The 17,921-nt window shown below is 53.5% G+C and overlaps 7 protein-coding genes across 7 annotated transcripts; 2 read left to right on the top strand and 5 right to left on the bottom strand.

Moving 5' to 3' along the window:
* Positions 1–481: 481 nt before the first annotated feature.
* J4E86_000182 (uncharacterized protein) lies at positions 482–1,839 on the top strand (the record flags this gene model as incomplete). Its single annotated transcript, XM_051440758.1, has 2 exons — positions 482–805; positions 1,051–1,839. The coding sequence occupies 2 exons, from the start codon at positions 482–484 to the stop codon at positions 1,837–1,839; spliced, it is 1,113 nt and encodes a 370-aa protein (XP_051306929.1).
* Positions 1,840–1,969: 130 nt separating this feature from the next.
* On the bottom strand, positions 1,970–2,563 carry J4E86_000181 (uncharacterized protein; the record flags this gene model as incomplete). The annotated part of the gene is made up of 1 exon (XM_051440757.1): positions 1,970–2,563. One exon carries the CDS (start codon positions 2,561–2,563, stop codon positions 1,970–1,972), a length of 594 nt encoding a protein of 197 aa, XP_051306928.1.
* Positions 2,564–3,350: 787 nt separating this feature from the next.
* On the bottom strand, positions 3,351–5,130 carry J4E86_000180 (uncharacterized protein; the record flags this gene model as incomplete). The annotated part of the gene is made up of 4 exons (XM_051440756.1): positions 3,351–3,693; positions 3,745–4,483; positions 4,539–4,821; positions 4,963–5,130. The coding sequence occupies 4 exons, from the start codon at positions 5,128–5,130 to the stop codon at positions 3,351–3,353; spliced, it is 1,533 nt and encodes a 510-aa protein (XP_051306927.1).
* Positions 5,131–6,571: 1,441 nt separating this feature from the next.
* Positions 6,572–8,211, bottom strand: J4E86_000179 (uncharacterized protein; the record flags this gene model as incomplete). Its single annotated transcript, XM_051440755.1, has 5 exons — positions 6,572–7,268; positions 7,319–7,746; positions 7,797–7,864; positions 7,915–8,044; positions 8,101–8,211. The coding sequence occupies 5 exons, from the start codon at positions 8,209–8,211 to the stop codon at positions 6,572–6,574; spliced, it is 1,434 nt and encodes a 477-aa protein (XP_051306926.1).
* A 4,254-nt stretch (positions 8,212–12,465) lies between these two features.
* Positions 12,466–13,383, bottom strand: J4E86_000178 (uncharacterized protein; the record flags this gene model as incomplete). The annotated part of the gene is made up of 3 exons (XM_051440754.1): positions 12,466–12,822; positions 12,887–13,170; positions 13,317–13,383. The coding sequence occupies 3 exons, from the start codon at positions 13,381–13,383 to the stop codon at positions 12,466–12,468; spliced, it is 708 nt and encodes a 235-aa protein (XP_051306925.1).
* A 686-nt stretch (positions 13,384–14,069) lies between these two features.
* Positions 14,070–15,458, bottom strand: J4E86_000177 (uncharacterized protein; the record flags this gene model as incomplete). The annotated part of the gene is made up of 1 exon (XM_051440753.1): positions 14,070–15,458. One exon carries the CDS (start codon positions 15,456–15,458, stop codon positions 14,070–14,072), a length of 1,389 nt encoding a protein of 462 aa, XP_051306924.1.
* Positions 15,459–15,822: 364 nt separating this feature from the next.
* J4E86_000176 (uncharacterized protein) lies at positions 15,823–17,380 on the top strand (the record flags this gene model as incomplete). Its single annotated transcript, XM_051440752.1, has 3 exons — positions 15,823–16,278; positions 16,327–17,135; positions 17,188–17,380. 3 exons carry the CDS (start codon positions 15,823–15,825, stop codon positions 17,378–17,380), a joined length of 1,458 nt encoding a protein of 485 aa, XP_051306923.1.
* Between the last annotated feature and the right edge of the window lie 541 nt (positions 17,381–17,921).

Here is a 17,921-nt window from a genome sequence, read left to right as displayed (position 1 = left end):
ACGCGGCTGTGCCGCACAACTCACACAACGATGAGTCGGACAACGAAATTATCATCAATTCGGTGCTCATTTGCACATTCCAATTTACGAACGGAAACGCAGCACGCACTCGGCCACGTCACGCCTGAACGATGCGTACCTTGGACTATTGCGATTGGCAGGAGAGGTTGCGCACGTCGCTATTTTAAGGCGGTGCGGGTGGAGAGTGGGAGGAGTGCCATCCTGGCGGGGGATCATGAAGAGGGTGAGGCCACCAAGGCGGTGTCGTGAGGAGGCGGCTGTGTAGGCGGTGCTTTCGGCGAGGTGATGGGTGTTTATATGGTGGATTGCGACTTCCTCTATTGTGAGCCTGTTATTTCAGTTCCTTCTTTTCGTAGCGACCATATCAGAAGACAACCTTAATACACACCGACAGCATAACCTCGTCCCATCCCATCCCACCCAGATATCCTCACCACAACCACGCCACACCACACGCACCATGTCACCCACCTCCCTCCACACCCGAGACACCAACTCCTCCATCTTCCAGAACCCAGGCGAAAAACGCGGTTTCATCGTCGTCATCATTCTCTCCGTCCTCGCTACCGTCGGCATGTTCTGCCTCATCATCACGCTCGTCATCTGCAAGAACAAGCGCGACCGGAAGAAGAGAGCGGCCAAGATGGATGCGGAGAAGAGTTTGAATTTTCTGCCGGGCAGGAAGGGGAGGTATCGCAAGTTGGAGGATGAGGATGAGGGCGAGGTGTGGAGTGTGGAGATGGATGATCGGAGGCCGACGGCTTATCAGGGGAGGTATAGTGAGGTATGTTGATCTGGTAGGGAGGGAAGGGGTGTAAGGGCTGGCTAATGGGGGAATAGGTCGATTTGCCGCATCCGGAGAGTGCTTACAGATGATCTTATCACGTCTTGCTGGTGCTCAGATGACTGTGGTGTCTGTTGTACTTCCTGAGCTGGTCATCTGGGCGGCAGGCATGTGTAGAACGATTTTCGATATTGGAACACTCTTTACCACTCGCCATCAGTCGCCTCCCCTTCAAATTCCTGTAGTTTTTCGGCACCGTATCAACCCCTACTCCTGCTACCAGCACTACGACCAGCGGCCTACTGCCAACGACGGTATCTAAACACCCGGTATTCCTAGCCTCCATCTCAGTCATGTCTTCGCATCGCCAAGGACAGGGTAACATTCAACGCCTGGAGGAGGAACTGGAGAAGATGGAACTCTCACGCCCACTAGGAACAGAGCAGCACAGGGAAGACGATCGTCCGAAAGCACCACTGGACAAAACATCGATGTCGCAGACTCCAGAAGAGCGCAAATCTACTGAGGACGATCCAAAGGATGAGGTTGTATGTACAGCGGAAGTAGACTCATGCTCAACTCCCAACCTCAAACGCCCCATCCCGTCCACTGCAACCGAGGAAATCTTCAGCCCTCTCCCATCAACAGTCTGGGTCATCACTCAGACAAGAGTGGTTTTCACTACTCTCCGCACTCTCTGCCTCTGCACCTCGTTTTCCACTTCCAAAGCAGTGCTGTACCGCCTCAGAGACGAATTCTCTTCACGGCCTTCTCTCCATGTTTCAGAGCGGACGAAGCGTGCGTTAAGGGAGTATTACGTGGTACACGACCATAGTGATAGCGAGGAAGAGGAGAACGGTATCGGCTTTGACGTACTGATGGATGAGACTGAGGGTGTGCTCTATCATGTTAATACTAGCAGGGCGAAAGGGAACAAGTGGCAGGGAAAAATAACAGATGGGAAGGTTTTCGGAGACGGTTTCACGGAGGTGACTGTGGAGAATGTTCGGCGGGTACTGAGGGGGTGGAAGTAAGGATGGCGGAGTTGTACGACAAGCAAGCGCGGGAAATCCGTACGACAAGTAATAAATTCTCAAATCGATATTCATAGTATTCTTGTCTCCATTCTCTTCTTTGTTTCAACCCTCGTTCCCATCAACAAGCCTACTGCCCATCCCTCTCAGCAAGCATCTCCTCAATATGCTTATTCAACCAATACCTGCCCAGAACCTCCTTGCTCATATCCCTCGCGCCCTTAATCTCACCCGCACACGCCTCCGTCTTACACAAGCACTCAAAAGGCTGAGCCATACTCCACTCGGTACTCGGATAAAAGAACGTGAGCTCATCCCCCTCCTTAAGCCCCTCTCCCTGTTCAGAAACCCTCACTTCCCAGCGCTGCATGTCAAACACTAGGCTAGGCTTGCAGCTGTGGTTTATATAGACGAGGTCGCAGTTCAGCTCGATGTGTAGGTCGCGCGAGGCTTGGACGGAGGAGTAGGCTACGGTTGCTGGTGTGGGGTTTGTGATGCGTGCGAAGACTGCGCCGGGGGGCAGGTTGACGAGGGAGACGGAGCGCGAGGTGAAGGAGCCGGGGTTGTGCTCTACGCGGAGGAGACGGGCGAGGTCGGGTTGGACCCATGCGGGGATTTGAGCGGTGGCCGTCGAAGAAGGGGTGATGACGGGTTTGGTAGATGATTTCCCGTTTGTGTGGGGGGTTGTGCTGGGAGGGGTCGAGGTTACTGCTGCGGGAGACATGACGGGTGAGCTGGATTCGAGGTTCGGAATGACGGATCTGTGTGTATGAGGTGAGGATGTTAGGTCACTGCTTGCTTTTGCAGTCAGTCAGTCAATAAAAGGTCTCTCGTTGGTCTTTAGTATTGTTTCCCCTTCGAATCAGAGTGCCCGGACGATGGGCTCAACTACACGCATTCAGGCTTACTAGGGTCCACATGAAGACGCAGTCTCTTCCTTCGTGTGGGGATACCACGGCTTGTTCCACTCTCAGGCCATCTGGTTCCATATTACCGAAGAGGCTCGGTATGTCTTTGCCTAGGTGTCTAAGCCTGCTTTGGTTGAACAGTGATCCGAGGTACCTGGGCAATGTGCCCAATTGCACGTGAGATGGGCTCGTCCATGTATCCGTTGTATAATGGTATTACGCGCGATGCCCAGTTTAAGGCGGCACAGGGAGGATCAAGTGGGCTGGGATATGGTATATCTGTCGTCTGTCGTGCATGGTGGGGAGCTGCTAGTGACGTGGGTTGTAATATTTTCCAGGTTCTCCGGCTTTGCAGATAGCCTCGGTAGTGTGAGAATACGCTAGGCCGGAAGGTTCTAGCGTGTAGTCCTAGCACGTGCTTGCACTTACGGTTCTGGAGCTCTGGAGCTGTCCCGTTCTTGAGTGTGCATACAGATTGTTGGCAAAGGACGGTAGTGATCTTGAGATGGTGGTTTGTAGCGAGTTGTATTCGGATGAAAATAGATCCCTACTGCCTAAAACTGGCGTCGTTATCGACTGTCTCCTCTTCACGCCGAACCTACCTTATTTCCCATATGTCTGCTCAACTGGCACAACGCCGTTGTCGTCGCTCTCAGTACTCGTTGCGTCTGCACTCTTCAAGCCCATGCTGCTAGTATCATATCCATTCGCTGTCAGGTACTCCCTGAACCGTATATCCTCCTGGTCGATTGTGTCCTGGCCGATATGAGGAAGGAGCAATACCAGTCCAGCAGCGACGAAGGCAAGAGTGGAAGCCACGAAGAAGGGATTACGACCCGCAGCGATTTCATCATCGCCTGCAGCTTTCTGAAGTGCGTCCAGAGCGTAAGAGCCGGCAAAGGCACCGATCTTGCCCACGGCCGCGGCGATGCCGTAATACTGTCCTCTGTCTAAAAGTTAGAAACTGGAGCTTTAGGAATGCGATAAAGTGACATACCGTATACCCGTTGCGCACGTCTTGGAAGCAACCAGACCAATGTTATCGCCTGGTCCAAACTCGCCCAGCGCAAGGAAAACACCATACACCACGACGAAGCCGGCAACGTTCTCAGGCTTGTTCAACCAAGGATAGCATCCAGCCATGATGAAGCCGATGATACCTTGTAACGTCACTCCGATGAACAGCGTCTTCTTAGGGCCCATAGAGGGCAGATCCGCGACAAAAGCACCAGCAAGGCAACCAGGCATGTAGAAGAAATTGATGAGGATGTTCCATGCCAGACTCTTCCACAGTGGTGCCGACTCTCCTAGCAGATTGGCCAAGATGGACGTGGCGTAGATACCGAATGAGTACGCGCTGAAGTCGTAGATGAACCAGATAATGCTGACGATACTCAGGCGGAACCAGTAGTATTTGATAATCAGCAGCCATGGTGTCTTTGCCTTGGCTAGCGACTCGCGCTTGAACGCCTCGGGCTCCTGTAGTTTCAATCGCAGGTACAGCAGCGAAAGGGGCGGGATGATTCCGATGCCCAGGCAGATGCGCCAGGCGGCTCGTAGATGGTCTTCACCCGTAGCGAGGACAACGACGGTCGCGACGATAGCGCTGATGAAGAATGCTAGGTCGATCTGCACGTTGGTGAAGAGGATGAACCACTTGTTTCGGGTGCCTTGCTTGAGTTCGCCGGTGGATTCTGCGCAGCCGACGCTGCCTGCTGGATACTCTCCGCCGATACCTGCTGCAAGTCAGTACGTTGATCGAGAGAAATAAGCACAAACTTCGGTGCATACCTATTCCGAGGAAGAAACGGTACACAACGAGCGCCGTCAACAGTCCACTTGGACTACCTCCAGCTCCGTATGACGCCGTACCCAAGATGGCGAATAGGATGATGATGATGGTTGACGTGAACAACGACCATTTCCTCGAAAAGTGATCCGATGTATACCCGAAGAACAGCATGCCCACAACTGTGCCCGCAAAAGTGATACTCGAGACGTTTGCTTGAGCGGACGAGTTCGCATATGAGTCTGGGTAGATTTTTTTGAGCATCGTGTTCACTGGACCGATAATCTAAGAATTCCTCTATCAGCATTTGCATCCTCGCAGTTCAAATCTCGACTCGGATATCATGGTGGTGCTTTGGGATGGGGAATGTTGTTGTCGCATAGGGAATTGTCTGGGTGTCGCTTCTTGGAGTCGTGTTCTGCGTACATTATTGAGGTAGCCATCGCTGAAAAGACCCGCGCCGCATGCGATAACGGGCCATAATCTTTCCCACCTTCCTTTCTCTGTCTTTGCGACGCTGCCTCTACGTTCGATGTCGCCTTTCGCGTCAGTCGCATTGTACAGACCCGGTTGGGTTTCCGCAGCGGAAGCCATTGTAGTGTCGCGTGGGGCTTAACCAGAATGCGATCAAGCAGGGTGTCGCGTCACGATTGTCAGCGTAGTAGGATAGCAAGAGCGTCGTTGGAGTAGAAGATAAGCTTTCGTAGGCGGACCGCTCAAACTTTAACGGCTCTCACTTGAGCTGGAGCTTGCTTGCAACCCTGGTACGGCTGTTGTGGCACTCACTGCAAAAGACCCTGTGATCACCCTCACTCGAACCCGCATCGGGTTTGGTGCTGTCCTGTCGCACTCATCAGACCACTCACAATGGAAGAAAGCTTTTCCCAATACTTGTGGCGTAGGATTTGGAGGCCCACGACGCGGCTGTTACTCCATAAAGCAGGTGCACATTTCCGCCGGGAATATCTGGGTACCGAGCAAGACAGCCGTTGGGGCTACAACTCTATCCAGGGTTACGCGTCCTTTGCTTTCTGGAATGCTGTGGCGTTCGGGATTAAGTTCTATTGCCGCTCAAAAGAATTAACGGTAATCAGCGGTTGTCAAACACAAAGTTGCTCGTCGATATTGAAGGGGAAGTTGCGTCCAGCCTCAAGCTTTGCCATGCTTTCTTCAGGCGTCCGAAGCCTCAGCGCGTCGCCCAAACAGGTTAGTAACACTGACGCCGCTGACGCCGCGCAGAGCTTGTCCTGCAGCTGCCGCGCGAAATGGCATGTGAGCACGCGATCTTAAGTACGACATTCGATCGGGACAGCAACCCGAGAGTTTACCTTAGCGTCGAAATCGAATGTGCAGTATCTTACCGCCCAAATGTGTTTGTATTCGACGAGCGAACTGCGCAGTAGATACACTCTCCATGTACCACATGCTGCTTCCCATTTGGCGATCAGAGTACCGTGGAAGTAAAGTTAAACTTTACGCAAGCGGGGCCACAGCCTTACATACTTTTCAACTCCTCGCCAATGTAGGTGACAAGGAATGATGGATGGTCGAGGTCCATTCCTTGGCGGACGACCCTCCCTTCGACCCAAAACTCCAACGCTCATACAACGGAGAAAGCGCGGCAAGCGGGGAGCAGGAAGAACACGAACAACAGCACCGTGCGCGATTCTATTGAGATCCAACACGGCATCTCTGCGGGGGAACCATCGGTGATTGAATCAGTACACAGTATCCATCGACTCCATCGTGTTTCTAGTTCGGACCGATAACCAACGTTGCGGCCCGCGGCGTCTTGGAAGTGTATGACAAGACCGAACGATCCACGTGAGCAAGTTGGACAAAGGTGCCCAATGTGTGAATCGTGAAAGAATGAATTAGATGACTACATTACTACATACTCATCTATCGTATGTGCTGCGTACAGGAAATAGATATGTTGCATATTGCATTGCTGCAGGGTATCACGCGAAAGACATTACCAAAGACATGTACTCAATCCTTCCCACCCCATCTCCCCTTCAAACAAGCTGGCTTTTTACTTCTTATCCGACGCCTTGATGTGCTCGAACGGGATCGAGGACTTCTCGACCGTTGTCGTCACTTGGCCGCGTGAATTCGCCCTGTCCATCTCCATGAACCAGTCGTCGCCTTCGCTCTGCGTCAGGCTTTTCGAGCTCCTGTTTTCGTTGCTCGGGATGCGGTATAGGTAGCGTGATGATTCCTGGCTGGGGCGGCCGGCGAGGTCCATGCCCATTGTTCGGCCTACGGATGAGGCGGTGCTTGGTTTTCGTCCTCCTCCAAAGCCGGTGGTTGGACCGACAGATGAAGCGGTGCTTGGTTTGTGATGATGGTGAATGGATGACTTCTCGCCTGACTTTCGAGGTGGTGCTCGGTCGGATATCGTGGTAACAACGCCCATCTTGCTATCCCCACCTGACGATTGTATCTTTCGGTCGCTAAGGCTGATGCCACCGCTGGAGTCGAAGCTATCGTTTCTTGTGACATGTTCGACGTGGATCTGTACTTCATTGACGACGAAGATCTTGTTGGAAGCTAGTGTTGCTATGGCGGGCCAGAAGATGGGTATGGAGGCTGTGATGATAGCGAAGTTGACTTCGAGGACGGCGAAGATATAGACGATGGGTGTGTGGAAGGACATGTCTAGGACAGGCTTGGTGCCAGCTTTGTTAACAGACATAGCGATCATGCGACCGACAGCTACGATGACGACACTGGTGGATTGTCAGTATGAAGCCTTTTTGGAAGCTCATTATGCACTTACACACAGCCCAAGCTGAACAGACCAACTAAGCCTGCTCGGCTTTTACCCGCAATCCTTAGCGTGGTTACGAAGGGCAGAGGTACTAGAAGAACCATGATATCCAGTAAGCAGTTACTGACAGCATGGCCCAAAAACATGTGGAAAAAGTCGGCAGGGTTTTTGCTGCCCCATCCAATGCATGTGCCCTGCAATGTAGGGTTCCAGTTCTTGCGTACGGGGTTGCAGGGGAAAAGCGCGAGCATGAAAAAAGTCAACCCCCAGAGTGAGCATATCAATATCATGCCCCAGGTGATACGGCGTGCGAGTCGATATTGAGCGGTAGTGGTGGAGGGCGCGGCTTCGGCAAACAGTCGCAGATATTGTATGAGGATAGAGAGCTTGATGAGCGTTGTGCTTGCGGTGTACGCAGCATTTGTCGAGTAGATGTGCTGAAGCCAGCGTTAGCCTGGCAACTCAATGTTATGTCGGGATGTATTACCTTAAAATACGACGTTAGATGCTCAGCATCGAGTGTCCACAAATGCAGCCCAAGACCATCCTCGGGCACTGTAAATGATTAGTCAACCGTATTATTCGTGGGATCTCAACAAACATACTCATGCAAACCATGATGTCTCCGATGAAACTCGCCGTAGCAGCGAGAACAACAAAGACATCATCCCAACCCCAAAGGCGTTCCTTGATGCGGAACCATAATCGGAAGCTCAGTGTGAAGATGGCAAGCGCCTGATAGACTTAGTACATGACGTCTGATGGGATGACTTCTCAATCATCGCACGTACCAGGAAGGAAACAGTGACCCCGAGAATTGTCGCAGGTTCGTTGACGTTTGGCAAGTTCGCATTGTCAGGATGGTTTTTCGGATCTTGTAATAGAGCAGTGTCGGTGCTCATGTTTGCGCACTCGATGTGGAGGTATTACGGTAGAGGCGAGCGAGCGTCGTGTCGGTTAGCGAGTCCGGATATATGTGAAGGTAGTATAGCTAGTTGCGATAAAGCTCCATTACATGGTCCTGCCAACGTTCTGGAAAGATGGAAGATGGACCTGCAAGAGATGGTGCTACAATGGATCCAAATCGAGGCCGCGTTCGAGGCTGCATCAGACGAGGAGGTGTAGTGGTCTAATACGTTAAACGGTGGGTCTCTCGTGCCGAACGTCCAAGTCATGACATGCGTGCGTTGCCCTCCCTACGACACATGGTGCAACCCCTGCTGTCCCGCATGGAGGATCAAAAACGGGGTCGTGCAACTAGCGGCAGGTGAGCCTGTACATGTCCGAACCCCTGCTGTGATAGGTGTGATGGGTTGCAGCGCAAGGGCTTCTCCTACTCGGTCCTTGTGAGACATTAGACACTGGCGTAACTGGCAACGCTTCTTTCGAAGATGACAGCGTTTGACTAAGCTGGCGACCTATCATTTACACATTCGTCGACGAACTACAACGCGGGGGCGCCGCAAGGGTCCACATTAAGGGGGGCGAAAGCAAGTCATGGAGGTTGTCTGATCGCTTGTCGTTCACCTGTGTTGCAGCCACGAACAGGATGAGCAAAAAGTCGACAAGAGTGCGCGCGATGGTGGCAACAGGATAGTCTGCCGACAGTCGAGTTTGATTGGTACCCCGCAAAACAGCCTTGCAACCTGGTCGCCTGAAACCAGATAGCCCAGAACTTTGTTGCTTAGGTTTGCTTTAGATACTGAATATATGCCACTTTCTTGATTTTTCTTCTCCTAGCCTTGCTCAAGTTCCTGCAATAGATGTGCCGCAATGTCGCTTCATCACAAACAAAGGAAAGAAAGCCGGCTGGACACAGGCGAGCCAATAGAGTACGATCTGTGAGCGAGCGTGCAGCCTGTCTTATCCAGGGGATCCTATTGAAGATCAAATCCTTTGGAAAGGAAGCTCCCGTTGGTGGCGTCGGGATGAAGGAGCATGATGCGGAATGAATGGTCGCAGGTCGTTCGAACAGCTACGGTTCGCAAGGGTGGATGACTCGTTTCACGACTCTCCGTGGTCCACACCACTCGAAGCGAGCAGCTATAGAGCCAGCCCCCTGGCTTGCAAAGTCTCATGGCCTTGATGACAACAGTGGCCATGGAGATCTCGGTGTTGCCGTATGGTTCGCATCGCATTTCGGAGCCGGCCAATGGAAATCTAAGTCGAGTTGCACGCGAGGTATACAGTTTCGCGGAGGTTGTAGCTCTACTCTAGTCGAGCGCGCGGGCGACACGGTGCTTTACCGGGGCATGACGCGACGATGGTTCTGTAGCGGCGCGGCGGTATTCCAGGAAGCGTCCCGTTTTGTCCCCATGTCCCTTTCCTTTTTAACCTCCTATCCGCCATGGCAGTTCCAGCCTGGGGCCTCGGGGCAACAAACATTTGGGGACTACGCCTCGGTCAGATATCGGCAAGGGAAGTCTGTAGCGCAGCCCACTGTATCTGATGGCGGTGCTGGGCCTCGTGGAGCGATTCATGGATGTGGCATGTTGCGACTTCGCAACACGGTGAATCTGTCGCTATAAGAGAGTTGGGCTAAGGGCGTGCTGCATGATGGGTAGGAGATTAATCAGAACCCACGCCGCAGCCATAACCACGCCTCGCGCCCTGTTTCTACCTCAATGTCGCTTGGTAGCAGCGACGCAACCTCGGAATGCAGCTCTCGTATACCGGTAGCCTCTCCGGGTCCATGATGAGGTCAGATGAAAAGCGATGAAACGTGAGGGTGTAGGGGGGTTCGCGACTCTACATGGGTGATGGTAAGCGGCCAAGGGTCTTGAAAAAGCATCCGAGATCAACAGGGCAGTTGCCCAACGTCGTCGCATGGCCACACACCCTCCGCCTGCCATGAGGCGCAACACCTTATCTAGCTGAAGCCATATTACTCTTTCTCAGCTATACTGAACAATACAGCTGCCTCGGCTTGTTTGCTTTCCTATCGCAGTAGAGACATTGGGGAAGAGGGCTAACGCTTCGAGGCTTGCAACACCGTGTACCTAAGTAAGCTTGCGATAACGCGCCGCCGTTCGAGGCCATCGATAAACGCAGCATCGCTCCCACTACTGCATCAGAATCCATCCCCGGATCCGTCGCGTTTTCAGAGCGGTTCGATGAAAAAAGCATAGGACCCTCCCGCGATGTCTCTGCAACTTCCATCACTCCTCGGACCCAACGTGAACGCGTATGCCTGGTATGGCTCTAGGATCCATGGATGGCAGTGAAACAGCACATCGGAAAATTTGAATCGGACGTTGCGCGACGGCTGGCATACCGAAACAGAGCTTCGTAAACTTGATGGCAGATGCAGTCAAGCGCCCCAGTTCTGCTTCACCGTTTTGTCCGCACTGCCCTGGACCCTGTTCAGACATAGATCCGGTGGCTATCCTCAACGGCGACGGCTAGGACCAAACATGGTTCCGCGGGCAGTAGCTGCCGACCTCAGGCCAAGCTATCGATGCAGCCAACAGCCAACGGCTATCACAACATTTAGTCCAGCAACGCTGACCATACCGCTTGTACCCGACCATATACGTTCGCTCCATTTTCCTCTTCCCACAAAACTCCGGAATCGATTCTGCGCCTACCTCAGCCTTTTCCCACGCGGACTCCACCAGAAAGCGGGCCTGCAAAGCGTTACCTCGAACAGGCCATCGGCCGGGATTCTTCTCGAATGAATCCACAAAAGCCCCTCTTGATAATCCACTGTACGACCCAAAAGAAAGTCCACGTTGCGTGACCACGGAAGCGGCAGAACTACCCCGACTCATGGCCCGACTGATGTCCACATCCAGTGGGACGGTCTTCTCCCAAGGGGGGAGTTGCCGCTTGTGGCTACTCATTTAGGGTGCAAGTAGACGGTGCCAAGACATGGCAATCTGAGCGATGCCCGCGCCTTGGTATGGCTGTCTTCGGGCTTATCATCGCTCAGGCGTTACAGACAATTACACTGTGGGTGACGTTTTGTCTATCTTGGGATAGAGAAGAGACAAGTCGGGGCGACTGCGGTACATCGGCGGGTTTTGCATCGGTGCGAACTGTACGTGATGAACCTCGTTGCTTCTGCATAGTAATCCCGCCAAGTATCCGAGAGATATTAAAAACACGACTGCTCAATAGTCTGCGACCTCAAAGTAGAGACAAAGCCTAGCGTATATGTACAATACAGTATCCTGTACACCAGGACAAGGTAATGTCACTGGTTCTGTTCTTGTGCCTGTGTCGTCTATCTACGCAAGTAAGCCGATGTCCATAGACAGCTCACATGAGACCAGAAGTAAGTCCGCACTGGATCCTGAAAACCGCCGAAGACTCGTTACTATCATGCCTCTTCTCAAGCTAGACATCCACTCTACAGCTCAAGTAGCATCAAGTCTTCTCCAGCGTCCACGACGATGCCTACAATGCGCGATGACATCCTACCGACATAGCGCCGCGAGTCATATCAAGTGTCTCTCCATTGATGCGCTTTGTCTATGCTGTAACAGTGATATGTGACTTGCTGCCACATATCCAGAGGGTGAAACTATGCCGCAGCTTCATTGCACTGCAAATAAAGCGTAAGCTTCACTAGAGGCTATGCCGTATTCTCCAGGAGAAACCTCCAGTCTTGTCACGTCGAAGGTCTCTTTTACATCCGCTTCCCTCAGCGTGCACTGACACCCTGAATACATGGAGTATCTCCGAGCTGACATGCCTTATTTGTGTTTTCTAGCTAGCTGTCGGCATATCGATGTTGTCCCATGGAAGCCGAATAGCATACAAACCGAACATGAGAACACACAAGGCCTAAAATACGCTTCTTTGGAAGCGAGACGAAAGAAGAAAGACATCGCCATAGAAGTCCGGAGAGGGAGTGCGGCAGGAAGGACGAAGCGTTGAGGTGTGGTATGCGATGATGGAAACGCAGTTTTAACCTGGACATTCCAAGTGCCCGAGGGGAAAATGTTGAAGACTGACAATTGCGATCAAGGTACAGCAGAGAGAGAGGGGAACATACGTCTCGAATGATGACATTATGCAGAGAACAGGAGTATTGAGCAAATCGAACCGAACAACGCAGACAGCAACTTGAAGATATCCAATACATCCAACCTCCAACACATCTTCCCCACCCCTCCTCTCCCACCCCACAACCCCCGCGCACTTTACCACACTCAAGCAGTCTTCCTCCACTGCCCCCAAACCCCCAGCAGCGAACTCGTCGTACCCGCCAAGCCCACAATGCCATCATCCAAATCAACCCAGCCCAGCGCGCTGCTCGGAATAGTAATATCGCAAAGATCGCTAACCAACTGCACTTTAACAGCGTTAAGTTCCTTCTGCAACTTCTTCGTCTCAACTACCTTCTCCGGGTCTGAGGACTGAGTGATGGTCTTGGAGTGCTGGAGCAGGTTGTAGTATTGGTAGAGGCCCGAGGCGATGGAGAAGGAGATGCCGGCGAACCAGGCGCGGTAGCCTTCGCGGAGGAGACGCGGGGCGAAAGAGGATTTGCGGATGGATGTAGCGTCGAGCTGGGGGGTTTTGTTAGCTTTCCTGATTTGTTGTGTCTGGTGTTATCGGGGTGCGTGGACTCACCACACAAGCATTGTCACAGAGCATGTAGAATGCATATCCCAACTGTCTTCCTACGGCTGTGAACCTCAATACGGGATCCATGCTCTTGGCATCGCTGGCTACAGCCGCGGCGCGGAAGTGCTCGACGAATTTGCCCACGCGCATCAACTTGCGCGTCGCGCCGAAGGTCTTCTTGGTCGCTTCATACGGGGCGATGGCCGAAGCGGGTCGGTTGGTGCGGTACAGGTACCAGGCGAGGAAGCGGGAGAAGTATTGGAGAGTGCGGAGGACCTTGTCGCGCCCGACTGAAAGGAAGGGTTAGTGAGGGATGTGCATGTTGGGATGTATGATACGGGGGAAGGTGAGACGGGGGTTTCGGATGTGAAATGGGATGACGCGGGAAAGACAGATTGAATAGTGGGTATGGAGGATACGAGAAGAGGAAGCATACCAGTCGTCGCAACAAACTTCAAATAATGCGACACCGTCGGGTGGTAAACCAAAGCATCAGCAACCATCTTATCGGCTTCGTCGCTGCCCACGAATACGCTTAGTATGTATCGCGAAGGAGAGAAGTCCAGCTTCGAATCGTCGTAATTAATTTTCCGTCGTACTAGGGCGCGCGCTTGCTCTCGAGATAGGTGAAATCGAGTAAGGAAGGAACGTATGGGGGGGCGTGGTAGTGGAATGCGGAGATGGGTTGCGGAAGCGCAGGGAGTTCGGGCTTTGGATCTGATGCCATGCCAGGCCCCGTTTGCCGGGGAAAACGCGACCGACCTCGGCAACTCGATCCGCCTGCGTCACGGGCAACGTGATCTGGGGCCCGCGTACTTGGTTGCTGGTGGCATGTGAATGTTGGCTACATCAAGTATTTTTTTCTATTGATACCTTCTCTCTACAAGATAGCTTGAACTTCCATCACGCGTATGCGGGCAGTCTTTTACTATGTTTCATTGTTATCGCGACTCGTTGCAGCCGACTATTCAATGCCCAGGAGCACAGGGGACAATATTCGTGGAAGGTAAAATCTCAATAAGCTTGTTTGGCTATCACATGCCGTATGAACATCAGGAAGTCCTTCCAGATCTGACTTACAAGCCTGACCTGTCCTGCCATATGAAAATAGTGTACACGTTGAAGATGACTTTTCCATCATCACCCCAGGCATTCCTGCCAAATCCCAGACGCCGATAATGCTGCCCATCTAAACCTTGTAGAAACAGAATGCATGATAAAAGTCTGCCGCTTCCAACTCTTCTTCCGAAGTCAGGAGTCGGCCAGTCGAGCGATCCCTGACCTTCATGACCTCACTGAGAGGACCCAGGATAGGATCGTCCTTTTGCTCCTCCCAGACCTCTCTGAAGGGCTTGCGGTACTGCAGCTCGAGGTTAAAGTCTTCTGCCAGCGCTCGGAAAGCTTCCCAGGGAACGACGTACTCAGGCGCCTCGACGGCTTCGGTAAGCCAGTACGAGTACTTCCAGCCAAACGGAGGACGGAACGTGCCATCGGGAGGTGTCTTGCCTGGGAACTTGACGCTGTAGATGCTGTTGCCGAAGCCGAAGCCCTCGTCCTCTACTTCGCCGTCCTCTTGTTCGTCCTGTGCCTTCTCCTTCTCCTTGTTCTTCGATTCGTCTGGCTTGTCGTCGTTCGCGTGCTCGGTATCGGCGGGCTTGGGACTGTCAAGACTCTTCTCCGGGTCCCAGTCGTCCTCGTCGTCGCTTGCGAATGCGGGGCGGTCATCGTCGTCATCGGCACCGTCAACATCAGGCGGTGCAGTACCTTTGGCCTTGTGGTGCTCAATGACCTTCTGCGATAGTACGTCCGAGTTGGGTATGCAGCCAATGAAGCGTCCACCTTTCTTCAGCGCACCTGCGACATTCCGTAGCATGCCTCTTGCCTTGGACTCGCTCTCGAAAGCGTAGTGCATGCAGAACATCATGGTGACCATGTCCCAACCACCGCCGCCCCAGCGCTGGCTCATGGCATTGCCGCCGCCGGCTCCGGGATCGATGCCAACTTCCTTGATGATGGGTATGTCGCCTAGCCACTCTCCGAAGCAGTCTTTGGCGTAGAACTCGCCGTGAAACAAGCGCCGGTTCTTCCTCTGCATCTGGGCGAATCTGTCCTTGGCCTGCTTGATCGACACATCTGCGGGATCGCACCCAACGTATAGCTCCACCTTCCTCGACTTCTCCCACTTGCCCAGATCTCCGCCCTTTCCGCATCCGACATCGAGAACCTTGATATTGCGCTCGTCGCCGATGAATTTCTGAATGATGGACGATTTGACCCAGTTGTTGAAGCTGCGCAGGCCCTTGATCTTGCTGTCTGTGTTGCGCCATTCGCGGCCTCGCTCCGGGACGGCGTTGTAATGCTGCTTGACGACATCGTGCACACCTCTCTGCGCGGCTTCCTGCTGGGCCCTCCTCGCCGCCTCTTCTTCTCTCGCTTGCGCACGCTTTCGGGCGGCTTCGCGGTCGGCGGCTGACACTCGGGCACCTGCTCCAGGGCGCTTTCGCTGACGGGGCGGTGACCGTGATGGAGATCTCGAGGGTGAGCGCGCACGCTTTCTGCCTTGGTCGTTGTTCGCCATGTTGTGAAGTTTGGTGGTACGCGTCTGAAGGCCGGCTCCAAGTCCGACGCGTTGGATGAGGATGGGTGGTTTGCAGTGGCTCGGCTGAGATCTTCCAGGGACTGTTTTGATGCGAAAGGCAGAATTGAATCTCTACTGGAAACAGAAAGAGAGACTGAGAAGATAGGAGGAGCGAGTGAGGTAGCTTCTGTAGTTCTAGTTTGCGCTGGTCTCAAAGGCTGTCCGTGCGCGAGCTTTACTACGTCGGCGGAAGTCGAGCGGCGGGCATCATTCATCATAGCAACATCGCACACGGTCACGCCCCGTCCACCTTTACCACCACCCACCACCGCCTATCCTCTCACACCGCAAAGCAAACTCCAAGATGGGTGACCCGCAATTCGCCAAGTACCCCGACCTCCAGCTGTCGCAGAACATCTTCCAGCTCACCAATCCCTCCGCCTCCAAACAAGCCAAGCAATCCGCCCTCAAGTCGGTCCAAGATGCCATCACCGAGAACAAGATGGCGCCGCTCTACCGGTACCTCGCCCACCCGGTAGACGGCGTCCTGAATGCACAGGGCGAGGGCAGCGCAGACCAGCCAAACAAGAACCGGAGACCGTCTACCAGCTTAGCGACGATGCTTGCCACACGCACGCCCTCGTTAGAAGTTCCGCTGTCATGGGACGAGAACCTCTATGAGAGCCTCAAGGCGGAGAGCGAGAAGGAGCTCGAGGCGATACAGAAGGAGGAGGAAGAGGCCGAAGAGAAGGCAGGCGAGACCGAAGTACAGGCTGCGAGGGGCAAGCGCGCAGAGCTCTACAACCGCATAGGCGACAAGGTATGCAGAGCAGTATATATTGTTATATGATAGGACTAACAAGACCAGGACAAAGCCATTGCCAGCTACGAGGCCATCTTCGAGAAGACGGGCATCCTAGGCACCAAGATCGACCTCGTCCTCGCCATAATACGCGTTGCGCTCTTCTTCGGCGACAGGATATTGGCCAAGAAGTCGATTGACCGGGCAAGCGCATTGGTAGAGAGCGGTGGTGACTGGGATCGCCGCAACCGCTTGAAGGCATACACTGGTCTACACTACCTCACCGTCCGATCACACTCGCAGGCCGCCCCGCTACTGCTCGACAGCTTGTCAACATTTACCAGCTACGAGTTATGCAGCTACTCAAATCTCGTTGTCTACGCCATTCTCGCCGGTTCGGTGTCACTCAAGCGTGTTGACTTCAAGTCCAAGGTTGTGGATGCGCCTGAGATCAAGGCCATTGTCGGAACCTCAGAAGAGAAGCTCTCGGCAATCACTGGCCAGGCATCGGCAGGACCAACAGCTGGTGACGAGGAGATGGCAGATGCGTCAGGCTCGACAGCAACACCAGTGCCTACCCTCGTTAACCTCACCACTCTCGGCGGACAACAAGAAAAGGAAGTGCCAGTTGACTTCACACCACTGTCGAAGCTCGTCAAGAGCCTGTACGAGGGTGACTACAAGACCTTCTTCGGCGCTCTTGGTGAGGTAGAGACCAACTTCCTCAGCCAGGACCGCTACATGTACGAGCACCGTGGCTGGTACGTGCGTGAGATGCGCCTACGGGGATACCAGCAACTCCTCCAGTCGTACAGGGTCGTCGGCCTCGAGAGCATGGCCAAGGACTTTGGCGTCACCGTTGACTTCCTTGACAAGTGAGTGATATCCATCTTTCCCGTTCCAGCATCTTTGACTAACAACAACTAGGGACCTCGCTCGATTCATCGCCGCCGACCGCATACCCTGCACGATCGACCGCGTCAAGGGCATCATCGAGACCAACCGACCCGACGACAAGAACAAGCAGTACGCAGACGTAGTCAAGCAGGGTGACCAGCTCATTACCAAGTTGCAGAAGTACGGTCAAGCCGTCAGGCTGAGGGGCAGTGAGCGCGGCTAGACTGTCACGATGAGGTGGACGTGTAATGATCTTGAGGCATTGTAGACTTAGACATACCAGCGAAAAGACGCTGAATGGAAGCAAAAGCATACCATGACCGTCTGCGCTTTCCTGTTGTGGCTCACCGGGTGGCATTGCCATATTCGCGTCGGGTCTAGCTCCGATATCTCCGTGATGCATGTGCGGCTCAACGAGCGTATTATGAAGGTGCGGTGAGATAACACAAAAGCAATGCTCCCTTCCATCGTACAACATACCCACGCGGCGTCCCGTGTCTTCAAAACTATTTCTACGCCCACGTTTACATCACATAGTTCGTAACAAGCTCCAACCCAAGCTCTTGGTTGAGACCCGCGTGGGTGGGGTCATCGCCTCGAGCAGCCGCCGATAAGCATCAATCAGGGTCCATCGACATGTCGCCGTCATCGGCTCTGAAATGCGCCTGTTCACTACGCCCTCCAGCCATGGCCAGTCGACGCCTTGGTGGCAGCGTGGGCTCTAGAGGTATTTGATCCCACTGCTCCTTTGTGCATGCGACGAG

This window comes from Alternaria arbusti, assembly GCF_024043155.1.
Source record: "Alternaria arbusti strain BMP 1465 chromosome Unknown scaffold_1, whole genome shotgun sequence".
NCBI classification, from domain to species: Eukaryota; Fungi; Ascomycota; class Dothideomycetes; order Pleosporales; family Pleosporaceae; genus Alternaria; species Alternaria arbusti.
The sequence above is the reverse complement of the archived record's forward strand: the minus strand, read 5'-3'. Positions and strand labels throughout refer to the sequence as shown.